Raw genomic sequence first — 18953 nt, 5'->3', positions numbered from 1 at the left:
TAATCCCAGCGAGCTAGCTGCAGCTTCACGGTGGGGCAGTGAATAATCCCAGCTAGCCTACCCCTTTAGTTTCTTTGAAGTTCAGGCTAGTTTCTGACTATGAGGCTGGACCAGGGTTCCTTGAATCTACAACAGTCTTTGTGTCTCCTGCTGGCTTAAACTCTGCTACCTGACCTCCTGCTAATTTGAACTCAGCATGTCCGCCAAAACACCAGGAGTCACTAGGTGGAGTCTGCCTGCAGCTCTTCTGAGTTCAAGCTCAGTTGGTCCCTCTCCAAGATGGCCACCAGCCAGTCACCCACTATTGGGTGAATTCTGAACCGGGATAGCTCACCAGCCTCTGCAGTCTCGTTTGTGTATGGCTCTATTCCTGTTGTGTTTCTCTCTGTAGGCCTCTGGAGTCCTCAGTAGTCACCTTGCATCTGCAGGTTTGGCCCCTCTGTTCCCTTGTGCAGAATCCAAGCTCTGAGATAAAGCTTTGCTTGATACCTCCCTCCTCTTTGTTAAAAATCTCTCTCTTCATTCTCTCTGTAGACTTCAATTCTCACCTCAAATCCTTCCTGGGACCCAGGGACCCACTTCACCCCTCCTTCTCCTCAAGCTGCTATTTTCCATTATCAAAATACCAAATCTTAGAGAAGCTCTTTCTCTACTGCTCACCACTCCACCAACTTCCTGGAAGTCCTCTAGTTGATTTTTCTAAAAAGGGTTTTTTTGTTTTGTTTTCTTGTTACGGTTTTGGTTTGAGTTGGGGTTTGTTAATCTGTCCTATAATGTGAGGCTATAATGAAATAATTTGGTTGCTAAATGCTACTCTAAGGCTTATAGAAATAATAAATTTCAGGGGCCAGGGATTTAGCTCAGGGGTTCTGCTACCTGCCTTTTCAAGCACAAGGACCCGAGTTCAATCCCTGGTACCAAAAAAAAAAAAAAAAAAAAAAAAAAAAGATGAAATAATAAATTTCCCAGCATATATCTGATTTCAAGTATTCAGATTTGGAAGTCATGATTTTCAATATCCATTTTTCTAAACTCAGTTGAATTCACCAACACTTGGAGGGCATGACCCGGAAGGGTTCTTAGATTTGGTTCAGATACTTAAATTCTGTGATAAAGATTTTAAGGTGCATTCATACAAGATACAGGATTTGAAGATGACAAAAGAAAGCTTTGAGAAGAACAAGTGGAGGCCTGTAAAGGCAAAAAGAAATGCATAACATATTCGTGAATGAAATGACAAAATAAGAACACCTAGCTGGAGAGGAAGATTGACTAGTGGTAAGAGAGGTTGTGCTAGAAAATGTAGGGCTAACTTAATAATTTTATTAATCTTTGATTTTTAAAAAATAGTATTTCTTCTAGTTTTCCTCTTTACACACATGAAAGTGTTAATTTTACCCACAGAAAGGAACTAGAAGCATCTGTTATTAACTCTTCTATAAAATATTTTATACATATGAACATAATGACATTTACTCCCCCAAAACTTTTTTGATGTGGGGGGGTAGTTTCTGTATGTGTACACTATATTGTGCTTTTGCTATTAAATCATTATATTCCATACAAAAAGCTCCCTATTTTTGACAACTATAGAATTTTAATATTCCAAGAACATACTGAAAGCCAGAAATGAAGGCTAGAAATGTAGCTCAGTGTTAGAGCACATGCATAGCATGGGTAAGGCTCTAAGTTCAAGCCCCAGCAGCACACACACAAAAAAAAACCTTTTTCACAATTATGACCTTGATTTTTAGTCTGTCATCTTTACTTGAAATTCTGACATTATTTTTGAACTTCCTTGTTCTTGATGTTACAGTTTAGATCTGGAATGTCCCCCAAAACCTTATATGTTCAGAGGTGGAGCTTTTGGAAGGCAATTGGATCATGAGGGTGAAGTCCTCTTAGGAGTAAGATCAATGGCTGAGTGTGCTGGTGGAAGGAGGGGCTGATTAGAAGAGGTAGGTCAGTGGAGGAATGTGACCTGAATGGGTGTTTTTCCTTTCTGCTTTCTGGTCACCTCCCATAGAAGCAGCTTGCCTCTGCATCAGGTCCTTCCTCTAAGACCTTTATGTGTTGGAGCCAAGTGACTATGGACTAAAAACATGAGCCACAATAAACCTCTCTTTAAATTTTGGGTATTTTGTATTTTTTTCCAGCAAATAGAAAGTGATTTAAGATGTTAAAGATAACCCATCAAAAATTCTACCGTCATAGTTCATTTAATTTTCAGTAAAAACACTCATGTTTCTTTGCCTTAAAAAAAATTGGCAAGATGTATTAAGGTGTAATTTACAGAGTACATTTTTATGAGTTCTGAGAGTTAGGAACCCAACTCCTAAACAATGAAGATATAGAACAGTTCCATCATCCCCAAAAGGTCTTTTTGTGTGTAGTATCAGTCATCTCCTTTCTCACATCCAGGCACTGGCAACTATGGGTGATATTTTGTATTGACAGTTTTGCTTTTTGCTTTTTTTTGTCACATCCTATACATCATACATGCATGTCATATAATGATGTACTTTTTTAAGGGTAATTGTTTTTATTAGTACATGTTTGTAGTACATGTTTACATTCATCTTAGTTGATACACGTAGTTAACATAATTTGAGTCTTCACTTAAAAACATGCAATTGAGATACATCTTTGTTGTTGTATATATTAATAATTTGTTCCTTTTTATTGTTGAGTAGTGTTCCCTTATACCTTAATATGTTTATCCATTCAACCAATGAAGGACATTAGGTTATTTCCATTTTGGGGTGATTATGAATGTAATTTTATATGAATACATATTTAGGTGTTTGTGTAAACAGTTTTTGTTTCTCTTGTTTATTGTATATTTATATTTTACTGAATATTTAGGGGTGGGGTTGTTGGATCACATGTATATATGTAACCTAGAAATTGCCAAACTGTTTTCATTCTGTATTCCTACCAGGAAATTAGGAGAATTCCAGGCTTTCTTTTTAGCAGTACATGTTATTAGCAGTTTGTTTTAAGCTATTCTGGTAAGTGGATAGTATTTATTAGAGTTTAATTTGCATATCAATGATAAATAATAAGTATCTGCTTATTTGCTTTCCATATGTCTTCTATTGATGATGTGTCTTTTCAGATCTTTTGCTACCACCACCCCCCTTTAAAATTTGGGTAGGAGCTTAATGTTGAATTTTAAGAGTTCTTTGTATAATCTAAGTCTAGACTTATCTGATACATGACTTGCAAAAATTTTACATATGCTGTTAATGCATATTATGTTTGTTTTGCCTTAGTTATCTTTTAACTTCATCTTTACTATTTTCCAGAAATCGTCATTTCTTTGTGTAGATCCTAATATGTGCATGGTGTAATATATTTTTTGTCCCTGAAGAATTGCCTTTAACATTTTTTTGTTGTGCAGATTAATTGATAATAAATTTTCTCAGTTTCTGTTGGTTTGAAATATATTTTGCTTTCGTATATGAAAAATACTTCTGGTAGGCATGAAATTGTAGTTGAGTTAGTTTCTTTAAATATACCACTCCATTGTCTTCTGACTTGCATAGTTTGTGATGTGAAATGTGCTGTAATTCTTCTTGTTTGTATATATAATTTGTCTATTTTTCCCCCCTGTGGGTACATTTAAGATTTTTTTTGTCAGTGTTTTCTGAGATTCCTTAAGCTGTGATTTGAAATCTTTCGTTTGCAACATTCTCAGCTATTATCTTTTCAATATTCCATTTATTTCTATTTCTCTTTTCCTTTTGGCATTCTAGTTACATATATGTTAGACCATTTGATTTTGTCTCTTCGTTCTTGGACAGTTTTTTTCATCTTCTCCTGCCCTCTCCCCTAATCTTTTCCTTTTCTCTCCCTTCCTCCTCTTCCATAATTCTCTTGTTTCAGTTTAGATGCATTCTACTGACCTACTTTAAAATCTGCTGATTCTCTTCTTTGGCTATGTGTACTCCATAGAAAAGCCCTTGGAAGACATTCTCTGTTCCTGTTACCATATTTTTATTTCTAGAATTTCCTCTTGACTTCATGATATTTTCTGTCTATTGATGTTCCTTACCTATATATGTGTGTTGCTCACTTTTCACTACTAAAATATTTAACATATTAATCATAGCTATTTTAAAGTCCCTTTCTGATATTTTTATCATTTGTATCATGTCTGAGTAAGGGTTTATAAATTTGTTTCATGATGGTCAGGTTTTTTTTGGATGTGTGTGTTTATGTGTGTGTGTGTATAATTTTTGAATATTTGTCTGACATAGTATCACAGTATCAGGCACTGAAATGAATAGCATTTATGCCTGGGAATTATTCCTCTTCTACTGTTAAGCAGTTACTATCAGAGAATTGAATCTTGTCTAGTCAGGAGCTAAGCTGGGTTTGGATTTTGTTGTTACTATTATAGTTTCCTTTAATTATTTTCATTCATCACCTTCAATGTAGGGAGACCCTAACTCAAAATAAAAAATTTTAAAAAGGGCCCAGGATTTAGCTCAGGGGCACCACACCTGCCTTGCAAGCGCAAGGACCTAAGTTTAATCCATGGTACCCCCAAAAAAATTTTTTTAAAGATGTGGGATTGTAGCTCAGTGTGAAGTCCCTGGGTTCAAGCCACAGTATAGATAAAAAGAACCAACCAATCAACTCTGATGTTATCTTGTACTAAAAAGTGGGCTTTGTTTTGTTTAGGCAGTTTTCCCTCGATGTTCTTGTTTCACCTTAATCTTTAATCTTCCCTCTTTAAGTCTTCCTATCATAGGGGGATCTTGCCAAGCTTTTGTCTTCACCAGAATTTATTGTGATCGCCTGCTACTCTGAGCAACAAGCTAGGTGGTGGAGCTGGGATTGAGTTTCTCTGTTGCCTTCACTGGTCCTCATTTTTAGGCAGGCCTTGTTTCCCTGGATATCGGGAATTAGGCTTTCCCAGTGACCCTGCACTTTTCTGTGGTGTAAGGGACATCTGAGCCTGGCAAAGTCTTCTGTTCTCCTTCAGTGATAGAAAGACTTTTTTTCCCACTTATTCCAGTCACAGAATGTGTTGTTCAGTTGTGATCTGGAAGTGACAAAATTTGTTCCTCTGTGACAAATATCCTAAGGCTTTTGCTTCTGAAGGGAACAAGGACCAGTCAGGGCTTTACGCTCTTCCCACAGTGACATTCTCTCCTTTCTTCCAGGCCTGCATCATGAAGACAAACTTTCTTCACTCTCTTCTGACCTTTTACTCTTTGTCATTAATAGTTGGAGTCTGGAAAAAAAGTTCATGAATGGATATCTGCAGCTCCAAAGTGTTCTGTATTCTCACACTTGCCCACACTTGTCTATTTCTGTTAGCAATTTGTTTAAATTTTTATTTGAATTCTTCTTGCCTACTTATGGTAAGGTATGGTGACCCTGCCTCCTTCCATGTGTGAGTCAGTTTTTATGTCTCATCTCTTCTTGGAGTTGCTTACTTTTTCCATATATTTCGAATTACTGGATTGCCCAATAACCTCAACTTTCCAGGTTTAAGAAAAGTAATGCCTTTGTAGATTATCTAGCTCTTCCCTCCTTGCCTCCTTTCTTTTTCCCCTCACTCCTTCCCTCCTTCCTACTTCCCTTCCCTTTCATTCTAATGGATGTTGTTTAGCAGGCATGAAAAATAGCATTAATCTTATTTATTGTACATCTCCATCAGAGCTCTTGTGTGACCAAGTTATTAATACATCAAAATCTTTTTTTTCTTTTTTTAGTAGTAGTAGGTCTCAATAATGGTCTTAAAATACTCAGTAAACCTTGTTGTAAACTGATGTACTGCCTAGTATTTGTTGTTCCAGATTTAAAGCATAGTGTATATTAGTATACTTCTTATTGGACCAAAATTTTTTGAACTTTGGGGTCAGCTTAAAGCCACTAACTATCTTAGCTCCTAATAAGGAAGCTAGCCTTCCTTTGAAGCTTTGAAGCCAAGGCATTGACTTCTCTCTAGTTATCAAAATCTTATATGGCATCTTCTAGTAGAAGATTGTTTTATGTACATAAAAACACTGTTGTTTATTTTAGCAACCTTCATTATCATCTAGATAAATTGCTATAGCTTCTACATAAGCAATTAGCAATTATTGCTTTAGCTTGCACTTTTTATCTTTAAACCTCATAAATCAACTGCTGCTAGCTTCAGATGCTGCTTCTGCAGTTTCCTTACTTCTCTCAGCCTTTATAGAATTGGAAATTTAGGGCCTTCCTCTGGATTAGTGCATGTCTATTGGGAATATTGTTCCTGGTTTAATCTCTGCAGACCACTAGAACTTTCTTCATGACAGGAGTTTGACTGCTCCACTTTCTTATTATCTGTGCATTCATTGGAGTAGCACTTTTAATTTCCTTCCAAAACTTTCTTTTGCCAGGGATTTATCTCAGTGGTTCTGCCACCTGCCTCACAAGCACAAGGTCCCAACATTGATCCCCAGTACCAAAAACCAAAAACAAAAAGAAAGGGGGTTATGGATTTAGCTCAGGGTCATCACACCTGACTCACAATCGCAAAGTCCTGAGATTGATCCCTAGTAACCAAAAAAAACCTTTCCTTTGCATTTATAAATGGCTTAAGAGGTGTAGTTTTCATCCTATCTCAGCTTTTGGTGTATGTGCCTTTTTCATCATTTCTAGCTTTTTACTTCAGGTGAGAGATATGTGACTTTTTCTTTCATTAGAACATAAACAGGCCATTGTAGGGTTGTTAATTGGCCTAATTTCAGTTTTGTTGTTTCTTAGGGAGTAGGGATATAGTCAAGGTACTAGGTGTAGTGCTCAACAAATCAGTCAGAAAACACATTTATAAATTAAGTTCACTTTATGATAGGTGTGGTTTGTAATGCTCCCAAAACAATTACAGAGTTAACATCAAAGACCACTTGATCCTAAGTCATCAGAACAGATATAATAATGATGAAAAAGTTAAGAATATTGTGAGAATTACTGCTAATGTGATGGACCCAAAATGAGTACATACTATTAGAAAAATGGCACTAATACCCTTGCTCAGTGTGGAATTGCTGCCATAGACTTTGTAAAAACCTATCTGCAAAGTACAGTAAAGCACACAATAAAAAAAGATATAATTGTATTTCAGACAAAGAAATTGTATTCAAAATATATTTTAAAACAAAATAAGGAAGTCATATTGCACTGATGTTCAGACAACCAAATTAAAAATTATGCAAAAGATTAGAACAGAGAGAGAGAGATGTGGATGGTATTAAGCATGTAAAAAGACAATAGAAAAATGCAAATTAAAATCACAATGAAATATGATATAAAACTAGTTTTTTCATCATGAGAATGATTTCATTGAAAGAAAAGCAGACAATCAAAAAACATGGCACCTGATGATACCAAGTAGTGTTGGGGATGTGAATTAGTAACAGTAACTTTCATTTATGTATAGTAAATGGTAGAAAGGTAAAATGAATGATAACCTTTGAGAACAGTTTACTTTCATGAAAAGCCAAACATAAACCTGCATATAATCCTGCAGTTTCATTATTAGTAAGAAAAATGAAAAGGCATTATCTCCCAACTTCAAGAGATAAATGTGGAGTGTCCATTCAATAGAATATAGTGGGAAAGAACACAGCAATGATAACTGGCAGGAGAATAGGTAAGTCCCCAAATCATTCACTTAACCAGCCTCCCCTCTGAAAAAAAAAAAAAGAAAGAAAAAGTTAATGCTGTAAGTTTTATTTTCATGAGATTCTAGAAACCTTTTTGCTAATGTTGTGAATGGAAAAGATTAGTTAAAGAGAAGCATGTGGAAACTTTTAAGGTTGTTGAAAGTATTTGTTACCTTGAATTATGGCAGTGGTTTTATGAGTACTGTATATGCATATGTCAAAGCTTGAGAAGAAGAGAGAATTTTAAAAATAACCTAAAATGAAGCTCAGATATAAAAAGAACTTTGGAGGAAGTAAACAGAGCCTTGGTGACCTATAGGACAAATTAGATTATCTAACAAATATATAATTAGAAAGAATTTCAGAACAAAAGGGGGTCACAAATAATTTTTGGAGAAATACCCAGTTTTTTTGCAAAATTGATGAAAATTGTAACCCTGCAGATTCAATTAGCTCACCTTATTCCAGTATACACTAAAATTATACCACAGCATTTAATAAATTGCTGAAAGTCAGTTATACAGAGAAAATCTTAGCAGCCAGAAAAACTTTTATGTCGCCAACTTTGTGTAATTTTATGGTCTTCAAGGCACTGTGTTCTTCTGCATGTTATATACAGAATAACAAAGGAAAGAAAGACTATAGATAAGTTAACAACCATGCAAACCATTAAACCATGGAAGCACATTTTAATGCACTGGGGTAAAGAAAAATATCAACCTAGAATTTTACACTCAAAACTTTATGCATTTTAAAAAGGAGAATAAAAGATCTTTTTTCAGAAAAATAATAGCTGAAAGGATTCACTGGTAGCAGACTTGTCATACAAGAAATACTAAAGACAATGGTTGGAACCTAAGATCTACACACAGGAAGATAAAGGTGACAAATTAGAAATATGTGAGTAAATGTAAAAGACATTCTCATGTTTTAATGTACTAAAATAATATTTTAAAGTGAAAATAATATAAGGAGGGATTTATAATAGACCCATGTGCATTGTATAAGTGACCCATAGGATGGGGTGGAATATTCAATGGTACTATAATATTTGAAAGTAGAATGTGAAAAATTAAAATGAATGTTGGAATCCTAGGGCAGGCACTTAAACTAAAGGATATAACTAATAAATCAATAGTGATAAATGAAATTACTAAAAAATTACTTAACCCAAAAGAATGTTGCAAGATAGAGGAATGGGGAAGAACATAGGTTAAAAAAATATAGAGTAAATGACAAGATGGTAGATGTAAACCCAATAATATCAGTGGTTACATTACTTTTACTAGGCCAATAACACTGCAACTAAAAGTTTTTCAGATTGTGTTAACTATAAAAAGAATAGAAATGCGGCTCATAGTTTTCTTACTGATAGAAGAGGAACAAAATAGAATGATAAACTAGTCAACTCTAAAGTTTGCCGAGGAGAAAAATACAAGTAGACGATTTAATCACAATTATATTAATAACTATTAAATTTAAATTATTAAATTCTTACAAAAATGTAGATTTTTTAAAATGCTGTTTAATAAGACAGAAAAGTTATAAAGAATTTAAGAAAGTACATAATGGAAAAAAATAATTAAAATATTCTATAGCCATATAATGTGAAACCATATGGTCTAATCATTGTTTAAAATAGAGCATGTCACTTTATAATTATGAAAGATTTTATTTGCCAGAAAAATAAAATAGTTACGAAATAGTCTCAATCCATATAAAGCAAAAATTCACAAAATTAAAAGGAAGCAAAACCACAATTTGATGGAAAGTTTTTTTATTACTTTTCTCAACAATTGCTTGACATTTTTTTTTGACATTTTTTAAATGAATTAAGAATGTAGATGATTTCAAAAGCATGATTAACATTCTAATGAACCAATATAGAGTACTATATATGTATTTAGCAATTTCAGGATATATATTCTTTTTAAACATATGTAGAGAATTTTCAAAATTTTTCCATATTGGCCATAACATTCTCAGAAAATTTCAGAAGTCTGATGATGTGTTGGACATTTTCTTTGACTACAGTGCAATTAAGTTAAAAATCTGTTTTAAAGGGGGATAAACTATCCTTTTGTATTTGAAAGTTAGGAAATAGGCTTCTTAGAACCATGGTCAGAACAGAAATCATTTTGGAAACTAGGAAATATTTTGAATGGTAAAGAAAAATGTTATATCAGAAGTTGTAGCATACAACTTACAGAGGAGTACTGCTTAGATAGAAATGTATAGCTTTAAGTGTATGTGTTAGAAAAAAAGAAAAGTTGAATGTTTGTATGGTACACTATCATCTCCAGAATTAGAAAAATAAGAACAGAACGTAGCAGGAATAGAAACCATATAATAAGAAAACATACCAATAGAGAAAATCAAGAAATCAAAAGGAATTCCTTTAAAATACTGTACTAAAAACAAAATTGAGAAACTTCTAATGAGTTTTATTGGGGGAACAAAAAGAAAACAAATGAATAAGTAATAAATACTGCGGATGCTGTTGATATTGGATAAAAGCATATGGTGAAAACTATGCAAATAAATTGAAAAATACAGTTGTATGAACAAATTCTTAGAAAAATATAACATATAAAAAATGGAATACTTCAGTTTATCTGTGACCGTTAATATAAATTTGATTAGTAGTAGACACTTCAAAAGACCCTCCCAGTGAACTCCTTGCATTTCTCAAACATGCTCAAATTTAAAAATTATACATTTTATAATTTTTTTTCTAGAGAGTAGGGAAAAAGAGAACGTTGCCACTCATTTTAAGAGGGTAACACACATTGATATCAAAGCTTGACATGTACATGAGAAACTTTTTTACCGTCCAATTTCAGTGATGAACACAGATGCAGAGATTTTAAAGAAAATATTGGAAAAATAAACCCAGCAAACCTGCAAAAAATACCACGTGATAATGAATTTTCCCAGGAATTGAAGTCTAGTTTAACATTAGCTATCCAGTAGTGAGTCACCATATTAAGAGATTTAAAAAGAAAAATACAATGATTATTTTAGTAGATTTCAGATAAGATAAAATTCAGCATTCATTCATGGTTTTTAAAAATACCATGCGAGATAGATTAAAAAGAAAGTTTTGGTTTTGCGGGGTGGGTGGTTTGGTACCGGGGATCGAACTGGGGTCTGGGCACTTGCAAGGCACGCGGCAGAACTGCTGAGCTAAATCCCCGGCCCAAAAGAAAGTTTTTCAATATGATAAGAGGTTCTTATTTTAAAAGAATACAAGAAATATTGTACTTACTATTGATAACATTGAATGCTTTCCCATTTAGATTAAATATAATTCAGGGCTGCCCACTATCACCACTCCTTTTTAACTTCATAATGGAGGTCCACCAATTGCATTTCTAAAAATCTGTAAGAAACATTTTTTAAATAAAGATACCACTTGAAGTTATCTTTGGAGGAATTAAGAAACACAGTACATGGTGTGATTTTAAAAAATACAGGGATTGCTGCTGCAGATCCCCTCCAACATAAAGGCATGGATCTTCAATGAGCAAGATGTGGTAAATCTCAGTGACGTTACAAGTTTCAACTTGTTCAATCTGTCGTTCAATTGTGAGCTGCAGTTGTGAGAATGTGTATTTTAAAGAATGGCGTAAATCATGGATCATGAGCAGTACATTTCATTGAAGTTGCACAGTAGTGCCGTTTCATATTACATTTTTCTAAGAAATACCTTCATGAGAAATGAAACTTGAGTCTGTGGCTAAGATTAAGCTCTTGATGGAAAGCACACAGTTCTCATGATGTGAAAAAAAAAATGTCTGTCAATCAAGATCTAAAATCAAGGTGAATTAATGGAATCATTTGAGCTGAGTTTTACCCAGAAACACTACAAAGAACTCTGCATATTTTAAGAGCTTATTATTTAAGAAATGATTTATATAGATAATGGCCTGAGAAATAGCCAAATGGTTTCATCTTTCATTGTGCCTATGATCCGTGTCACACAGTGCTGGTACAGTGCTGGTACAGCAGGATTTTGTCAAATAAAAACATTATAGTGTGTTCTTATCCACCCTATTCATCAGCTGTGGCACCACGGACTCCTGGCTCTTACCCAGAGTGAAAATGACCAAGGAAAGTAAATGTTTCGAATGGATTCAGGACATTGAGGCAGCTGTAACAGTACTACTAATAAAAGAGTACCTCTAAAATTGCTTAAGAAAATGGCAAGAATTACTGGATAAGGGGGAATATTGAAGCAAGGGGGGAATATTTTGAGGGTAATTGATGCAATGTGTGCTCTACTGTAATTATTTTTCTTAGTTTTTTAAACATTCGCTGTATTTTTCAGTCACACCTTATAGAACAGAACTATAACTGTTTGCTTTTTCCTCTTCAGGCTTAAATCCAGGATATGTGAATTGTTTTACTTCAGTGGCCTTTATACAGGGAGAGGCATACATTTTGTCCAATATACTACAGACTAACATCCTAAAATAGTGATTTTTCAGTAATGTTTTTGAAATACATTGATCATAACAAAATAGAGTATATCTTAATAATCAAAGGGGAATTTGGGTTTATTATGCCTGAGTCTTTACCCAATATGAAAGTCTTTTCTGTAGCATTCTGGTAGTAGTTTACTTACTCCTCTACCTAAAATTTCCTTTCATGGGAGTTAGTACTAAGACACAATATCTTACAAATATTTTATGCAGTACTGATTTACCAAGTGCCTTGATAACCTTACTCTGATGACCTTTCTTTGTCAAATCTTTAAGACTTCATCTGTTGTAATATGCATCACTAGTTCATGTTCTATTAAATGAAATGGTGCTGCTTTTTTTTTCAGCTTTAATTGAGTTATTGGTACATTTTAGTGATACAGTACAGTTACATTAATTGTTGGGATCTTGTACCTCTACATGACAAGTCTTGATTCTCATTTTTTTTTTCTTTAAAATGGTGCTACTTTTTGACAATGACATACCATTGATTTTAAGGCAAGTCCTGGAGATGCTAAGAAATTTTGCAGATGCTAAATGTTTTTTAAAACATCCTATAATTATTTTTAGTGATTTATTACTTAGGAATATCACTAAGAAAGCACCTTTTCTTTTATTTGTAGGGTCTGTCATTGATATCTTTTCGTTTTTCCTCCCTAATCTTATACATATTTAAGTTAGTTCCTTTTATTGGTTTTCTAATTATTTTGTCATCCTGGTCCCTCCACTCCCATCTTTGATGGGAGTTTATTAAGCGCCTTGAAATTGAGTATGATACATTTTCAATAAAAGGAAAATTATAAAATCTTAAAATTACTGTGTCTAGGAATTAGAATAGTTGGCACATTAGTGAATTAGGGTTTTATTAACTTGACAAGATTTTGTCTTTAAAATTGAAAGCAGTCCATAGCAATGAACAAATTTTTGTATTTGAATTTTTGTGAGTAGGTTTAAGTTTTATATCATATTTTTCTCAGGAATTTCTCCACTGGATACTCAGTTATTTTGTAATTGAGGCTGAAGGTGCTATTTTTTAAATTATTTTTTAAACAAATATAAATAGGGTTCTAATACATGTCTTCCACAGGATTCTTCTCACTACAGGATTGTTGCATAAGAAATCCAGCTGTAATATAATCACTCATTGCTTAACAGCAGAGATGCATTCCAAGAAATATATCAGACATTTGCATTATTTGTGGACACAGAGTGTACTTATACAAATCTAGATGGTATGGCTTATGACTCCATAGTCATAAACCTATACTGTATGTTACTGTACTAAATATTATAGGCAAGTGTAACACATTGGTAAATAATTATATACCCAAACATATCAAAACATAGAAGAGGTACATACAATAAAAATACTAGACTATAGACATTTTTCAGTTTTCTTTCAATGTTGTGGAACAGTTATTTATGCAGTTAATTTACTTTATCATTATGTGATGCTTGACTGTATATTAACCCAGGAGTATTTCTAAGAAGCATAAGTGCTTGTTTTAGTAGTTGTTGTATAATTTAGCTGTTACTGTGACAAAATATCTAACAATAACAAAGAAGGAAAGATTTATTTTGGATCAGTGTTTCAGAGGTTTCAGTTCATGATCACTTGGCTCTCTTGCTTCTGGGCCTGTGTTGAGATAGCACATCATAGTAGGGAGCCTGTGGTGGAGCAGAGGCACTCACCTTTTGGCAGAAAGACAGAGATGACACTAGAGAGGAAGAGGCCAGGGACACAATATAGCTTCCAACACCACACCCTTGTGACCCACTCCCTTCAGTTAGGTCCCACCTCCTAATAGCCCACTCACCTGTTGTCTTACTGTCTTTGTGGTCACTGGAGCACAGTACGGAACACACCATAATTTGAGGGAGGAGCAGTTTTTTTTTTTTTTTTAACTTACGTTTTTAGTCCATAGTTGGCTGTTTCCAGGGCAGGACAGTGTGGCAGAGGGGCTCACTATAGTGTGGCAAAAGCTGCTCATGTTTTAGTGGTCTGGAAGCAGAGGGAGGGAGCTGAGAAGGGAGATAAAACCTTTCCAGGTCATGCCCCTTGTGACATACCTCTTGTGACCAAGCTCCACCTCCTGACATCACATGTAGCTGTAGTGTTCCCATGATTCAGTCACCCTTCAGGGGATCTGCCTGAGAGTGCATGAGACTTTTGGGGAAATCTAGATATAAACCATAACACCTCTGCACTGTGGTTAGTACTCTCATGATCCAGACATGTTTCTAGGTCCCACTTCTGAACATTCCTGCACTGGAGATCAAGCCTTTGACACTAGAGTCTTTGAGGGGGCACTTCATAGCTACACTGTGACAGAAGTGAATACTATTTGAATATTTTCTTTACAGTCGTGCAATTTCTGGTAGTCATCTGATTGTTTTATTATACATTATCTATTTCAGATTAACCTAAAAACATAGCACTCATAGTATGTTAATAATTAGTTGATAGTTTGTTTTTTAGCTGTTGTCAAATGAAGCTTTTCCAGTAGTTAATACTATTCTCTCTTTTAAAACACAGGTTTTGAGAGTATTTTAGAAGGACTTTATGGACCACGGCTACGAAGAGACCTCAGTTTATTTGAAGGTAATTTTTAAAGTTTTATTTTTATCATAACCTCCAGCTCCATTTAACAAGTGAAAAATGAGTTCAAAGCCAGCCTGGACTACAAAGTGACTGCACTACAAACAAACAAATAAATAAAACAAATGGCAGTTGTATTAACTAAAGCAAATTAAATGAATCTTCAATTAAATATCTTACAAAGAGCTGTACCCTCAAATTTTATTTTTATTGTACTTAGTGATACTTGTGAATACTAGAAAGGAAGAATCTATGACTAAGTGAATTTATACACTGACTTTTTATGTTTTTCTCACAACATTTTTCCTAATATCTGAAGAGCTAAAGTTGCTATAAAACATTTTTTGGATGTTGGTCAAGGTGAGATTACCTTTTTCTTGTATTTACTGATTTTTTGGAAAATCACTTGAAACTGTAAGGACAACATATTTCTAATCAATATACTTAGCTCTTCACTAGCATACTTTTTGAAAATGTGCAGAGCCTTTGTTGCTGTTATTCAAGGAAGAAAAGTCCTCAGTAGTAATGATGCTGCTAATGGTGCTGACAATGATTACTAACAGAAAAAAAACTTTTTAAACTTAACAGGAATATACTGTATTTCTTATTGGGCGTAGCCTACTTGAATTTTATTTTCAGCTGTTATTCTAAAGAATAACCTTAAGCATTTATTCAGTCTTGTGTTACCAATTTGTTTAACATGCTGATCACTTTTTCTCATATATGCAAAAAATTGTGATTGTATACTTCTATGTAATTTTGTAGGATTTTTTTAATAATTCTTGTATAAAGTTTAAAAATCAGTACAATTTATTATTTTAGTATTATTGATTATGTTCCCAAGGTGTTACATTGTGCTTATGTTTCTTTATATGCTAACTATATTTTATTAGGGAAAAAATTTACCATATAATTTACCACACACACACACACACACACACACACACACATATACATAAATATACATACATACATACTTTTTTTTTTCTTTTTTTTTTTTTTTTTTTGGTACCAGGGATCGAACTCAGGTCCTTGCGCTTGTGAGGCAGGCCACTGAACCGCGGAGCTAAATCCCTGGCCCTAAGCTGATTATTTTTAATAATAAAAAATTTATGCTTTTCAAGCTGATGTTGGGATAGTACATCTTAGGGTCTTTGTATATTACCTGTACAGGCTTCTAAAGAAAGCCTAAAAACATACATACGTGCACAGTAATTTTAGAAAGATAAACATGCAGAAGATATATGTAACATTGCTCACCATAGTCCTAAGATTGTTTCTGTTTCTTTTTTACTATTATATATTAAAAGTAGGAGACTGCTGGGTGTGGTGGCAGACACCTGTAATCCCAGCACTCGGGAGGCTGAGGCAGGAGGATTGCTGTGAGTTCAAGACCAGCCTGGGCTACATAGTGAGTTCCAGGTCAGTCTCACCTACATAGTGAGACCCTGTCTCAAAAACAAAAAAACAAACAAAAAAAACCACACAAATAAAAGTAGGAGACTGTTTAATAAATTATTTTATGTCCATAATTGAAATATATTCAGCCATTGTTATGCAGTAGTTTGTTAATAATATGCAAGAATTTTTAGATTGAAGAAAAGAAAATTACTATGTACATATACTACTTATCCTATTTGTGTTAAAAAGAAAGAATAAAAGAAGTATATATGTTTTTATTTATTTTTTGTTCTTTGCTTTTTGGTACCAAGGATTGAATTTGAGTCCTTGTTCTTGGGAGGCAGGCAGCAGACCCACTGAGCTAAATCTCTGTCCCTGTATGGTTTTTTTTTTTGTAAATGTACTTGAAAAAAAAGACACTAAAATGTTAATGGTGGTTATATTTGAAGTATTCATTATGGATGATTTTAGTTTCCTTTTATGTATAAATTTGTTTTCTCCTCAGTAACAAACATACATGATTTTTAAAATTTTTTTTTCTCATTGAGTTTATTGGTACTTTTTAGGTATACAGTATAGTTACATGCATCATTGGGATCTTCTGCCTTTACATGACAAGTCTTGGTTCTCATTTTTTCCCCATACCCCTGTCCTCACTTCACCCCCTCCTCCCTTCCCTATTAACAAAAAACGTTTTTTCCATTTTTTTCCTTTTCTCATATTTTTTCTTTTCCCTTATTTCCTTTCCCCTACCTACCCTTCCCACCTCCCCTACACCTTTAGCCCTTTTCTTCCTGTTTCACATTGTCAATTATACCATTTGGAGCTTATGTACACTTTTAGTTTTTCACACCAGAGAAACTATTTGGTATTTACACATGTGTGACTTATTTATTTCATGTAAAAGAAACATACATAATTTTAAATACATGAAATCTTCTTAAAAAGCACACTTTGTGCTTTTCCCACTAAAACTCTTAGGAATATTAGGAGGTCTATGCTGAGTAAATTAAGATCCTTACGTATTAATCAAATTTCAGTTTTTTTCAGTGATACTCACTATATTATGTATATAATAAGAGAATAATGTGGAACATCAGGTGCACTTTACCCAACTTTATAAAATTATAGAACTATAAAGGAAATTTAATCTTGTTGAGGTTTTCAAATTTATAATCATGTCATTTAACATTTTCTTAAACTAATTTGGGGAGGCGGTGGGATCTTAACAGCTGTAGGGACAAAACAGTTTTTAAAGCACCTGTGGGTTATTCTTGATATATTGCCGATGGCTTTAGGTCTTTGAGGTCTTAACCATGTTAGAGACATGGTATACAACTTTGTTTTCCTAGCAACTGGTCAGTACTCGAATTTTTAAAATAACCCATTGAAGTCCTCGAGTTCCTGGTTGCTGTGTGGCAGTGCAGCTTAGAGGCAAGCAGCTGTAATTCCTCTTACAGGCAGCCTGGAGGTTGTGTTGCCACTCTGAGAAATATCATCTCTGTGAAAGTTTTATGTTTATGTAACATTTATTTATTATTACCTCCTCTTCCAAAAACTCTGGCATAAATACTCAAGGATTGAATTTGAGTCCTTGTTCTTGGGAGGCAGGCAGCAGACCCACTGAGCTAAATCTCTGTCCCTGTATGGTTTTTTTTTTTGTAAATGTACTTGAAAAAAAAGACACTAAAATGTTAATGGTGGTTATATTTGAAGTATTCATTATGGATGATTTTAGTTTCCTTTTATGTATAAATTTGTTTTCTCCTCAGTAACAAACATACATGATTTTTAAAATTTTTTTTTCTCATTGAGTTTATTGGTACTTTTTAGGTATACAGTATAGTTACATGCATCATTGGGATCTTCTGCCTTTACATGACAAGTCTTGGTTCTCATTTTTTCCCCATACCCCTGTCCTCACTTCACCCCCTCCTCCCTTCCCTATTAACAAAAAACGTTTTTTCCATTTTTTTCCTTTTCTCATATTTTTTCTTTTCCCTTATTTCCTTTCCCCTACCTACCCTTCCCACCTCCCCTACACCTTTAGCCCTTTTCTTCCTGTTTCACATTGTCAATTATACCATTTGGAGCTTATGTACACTTTTAGTTTTTCACACCAGAGAAACTATTTGGTATTTACACATGTGTGACTTATTTATTTCATGTAAAAGAAACATACATAATTTTAAATACATGAAATCTTCTTAAAAAGCGCACTTTGAGCTTTTCCCACTAAAACTCTTAGGAATATTAGGAGGTCTATGCTGAGTAAATTAAGATCCTTACGTATTAATCAAATTTCAGTTTTTTTCAGTGATACTCACTATATTATGTATATAATAAGAGAATAATGTGGAACATCAGGTGCACTTTACCCAACTTTATAAAATTATAGAACTATAAAGGAAATTTAATCTTGTTGAGGTTTTCAAATTTATAATCATGTCATTTAACATTTTCTTAAACTAATTTGGGGAGGCGGTGGGATCTTAACAGCTGTAGGGACAAAACAGTTTTTAAAGCACCTGTGGGTTATTCTTGATATATTGCCGATGGCTTTAGGTCTTTGAGGTCTTAACCATGTTAGAGACATGGTATACAACTTTGTTTTCCTAGCAACTGGTCAGTACTCGAATTTTTAAAATAACCCATTGAAGTCCTCGATTTCCTGGTTGCTGTGTGGCAGTGCAGCTTAGAGGCAAGCCGCTGTAATTCCTCTTACAGGCAGCCTGGAGGTTGTGTTGCCACTCTGAGAAATATCATCTCTGTGAAAGTTTTATGTTTATGTAACATTTATTTATTATTACCTCCTCTTCC

At 34.0% G+C, this 18953-nt stretch overlaps 1 protein-coding gene across 8 annotated transcripts in view; it reads left to right on the top strand.

Moving 5' to 3' along the window:
* Lcorl (ligand dependent nuclear receptor corepressor like) overlaps positions 1 to 18953 on the top strand; it is a 171712-nt gene that overhangs the window by 25770 nt on the left and 126989 nt on the right. For 7 of the 8 annotated variants that reach the window (XM_010641902.3, XM_010641894.2, XM_033758938.1 and 4 more), the window contains exon 2: positions 14670 to 14735. In XM_010641902.3, the coding sequence (XP_010640204.1) occupies positions 14670 to 14735 (66 nt within the window). Of the gene's footprint in view, positions 1 to 14242; positions 14346 to 14669; positions 14736 to 18953 lie in introns of those variants that run through there. The other variant, XM_010641896.2, reaches the window with a different exon arrangement.

The sequence above is a fragment of the Fukomys damarensis genome, unplaced genomic scaffold (assembly GCF_012274545.1).
Source record: "Fukomys damarensis isolate Sample0158 unplaced genomic scaffold, DMR_v1.0_HiC HiC_scaffold_35, whole genome shotgun sequence".
NCBI lineage: Eukaryota > Metazoa > Chordata > Mammalia > Rodentia > Bathyergidae > Fukomys > Fukomys damarensis.
This window is presented reverse-complemented; position numbering and strand designations above follow the sequence as displayed.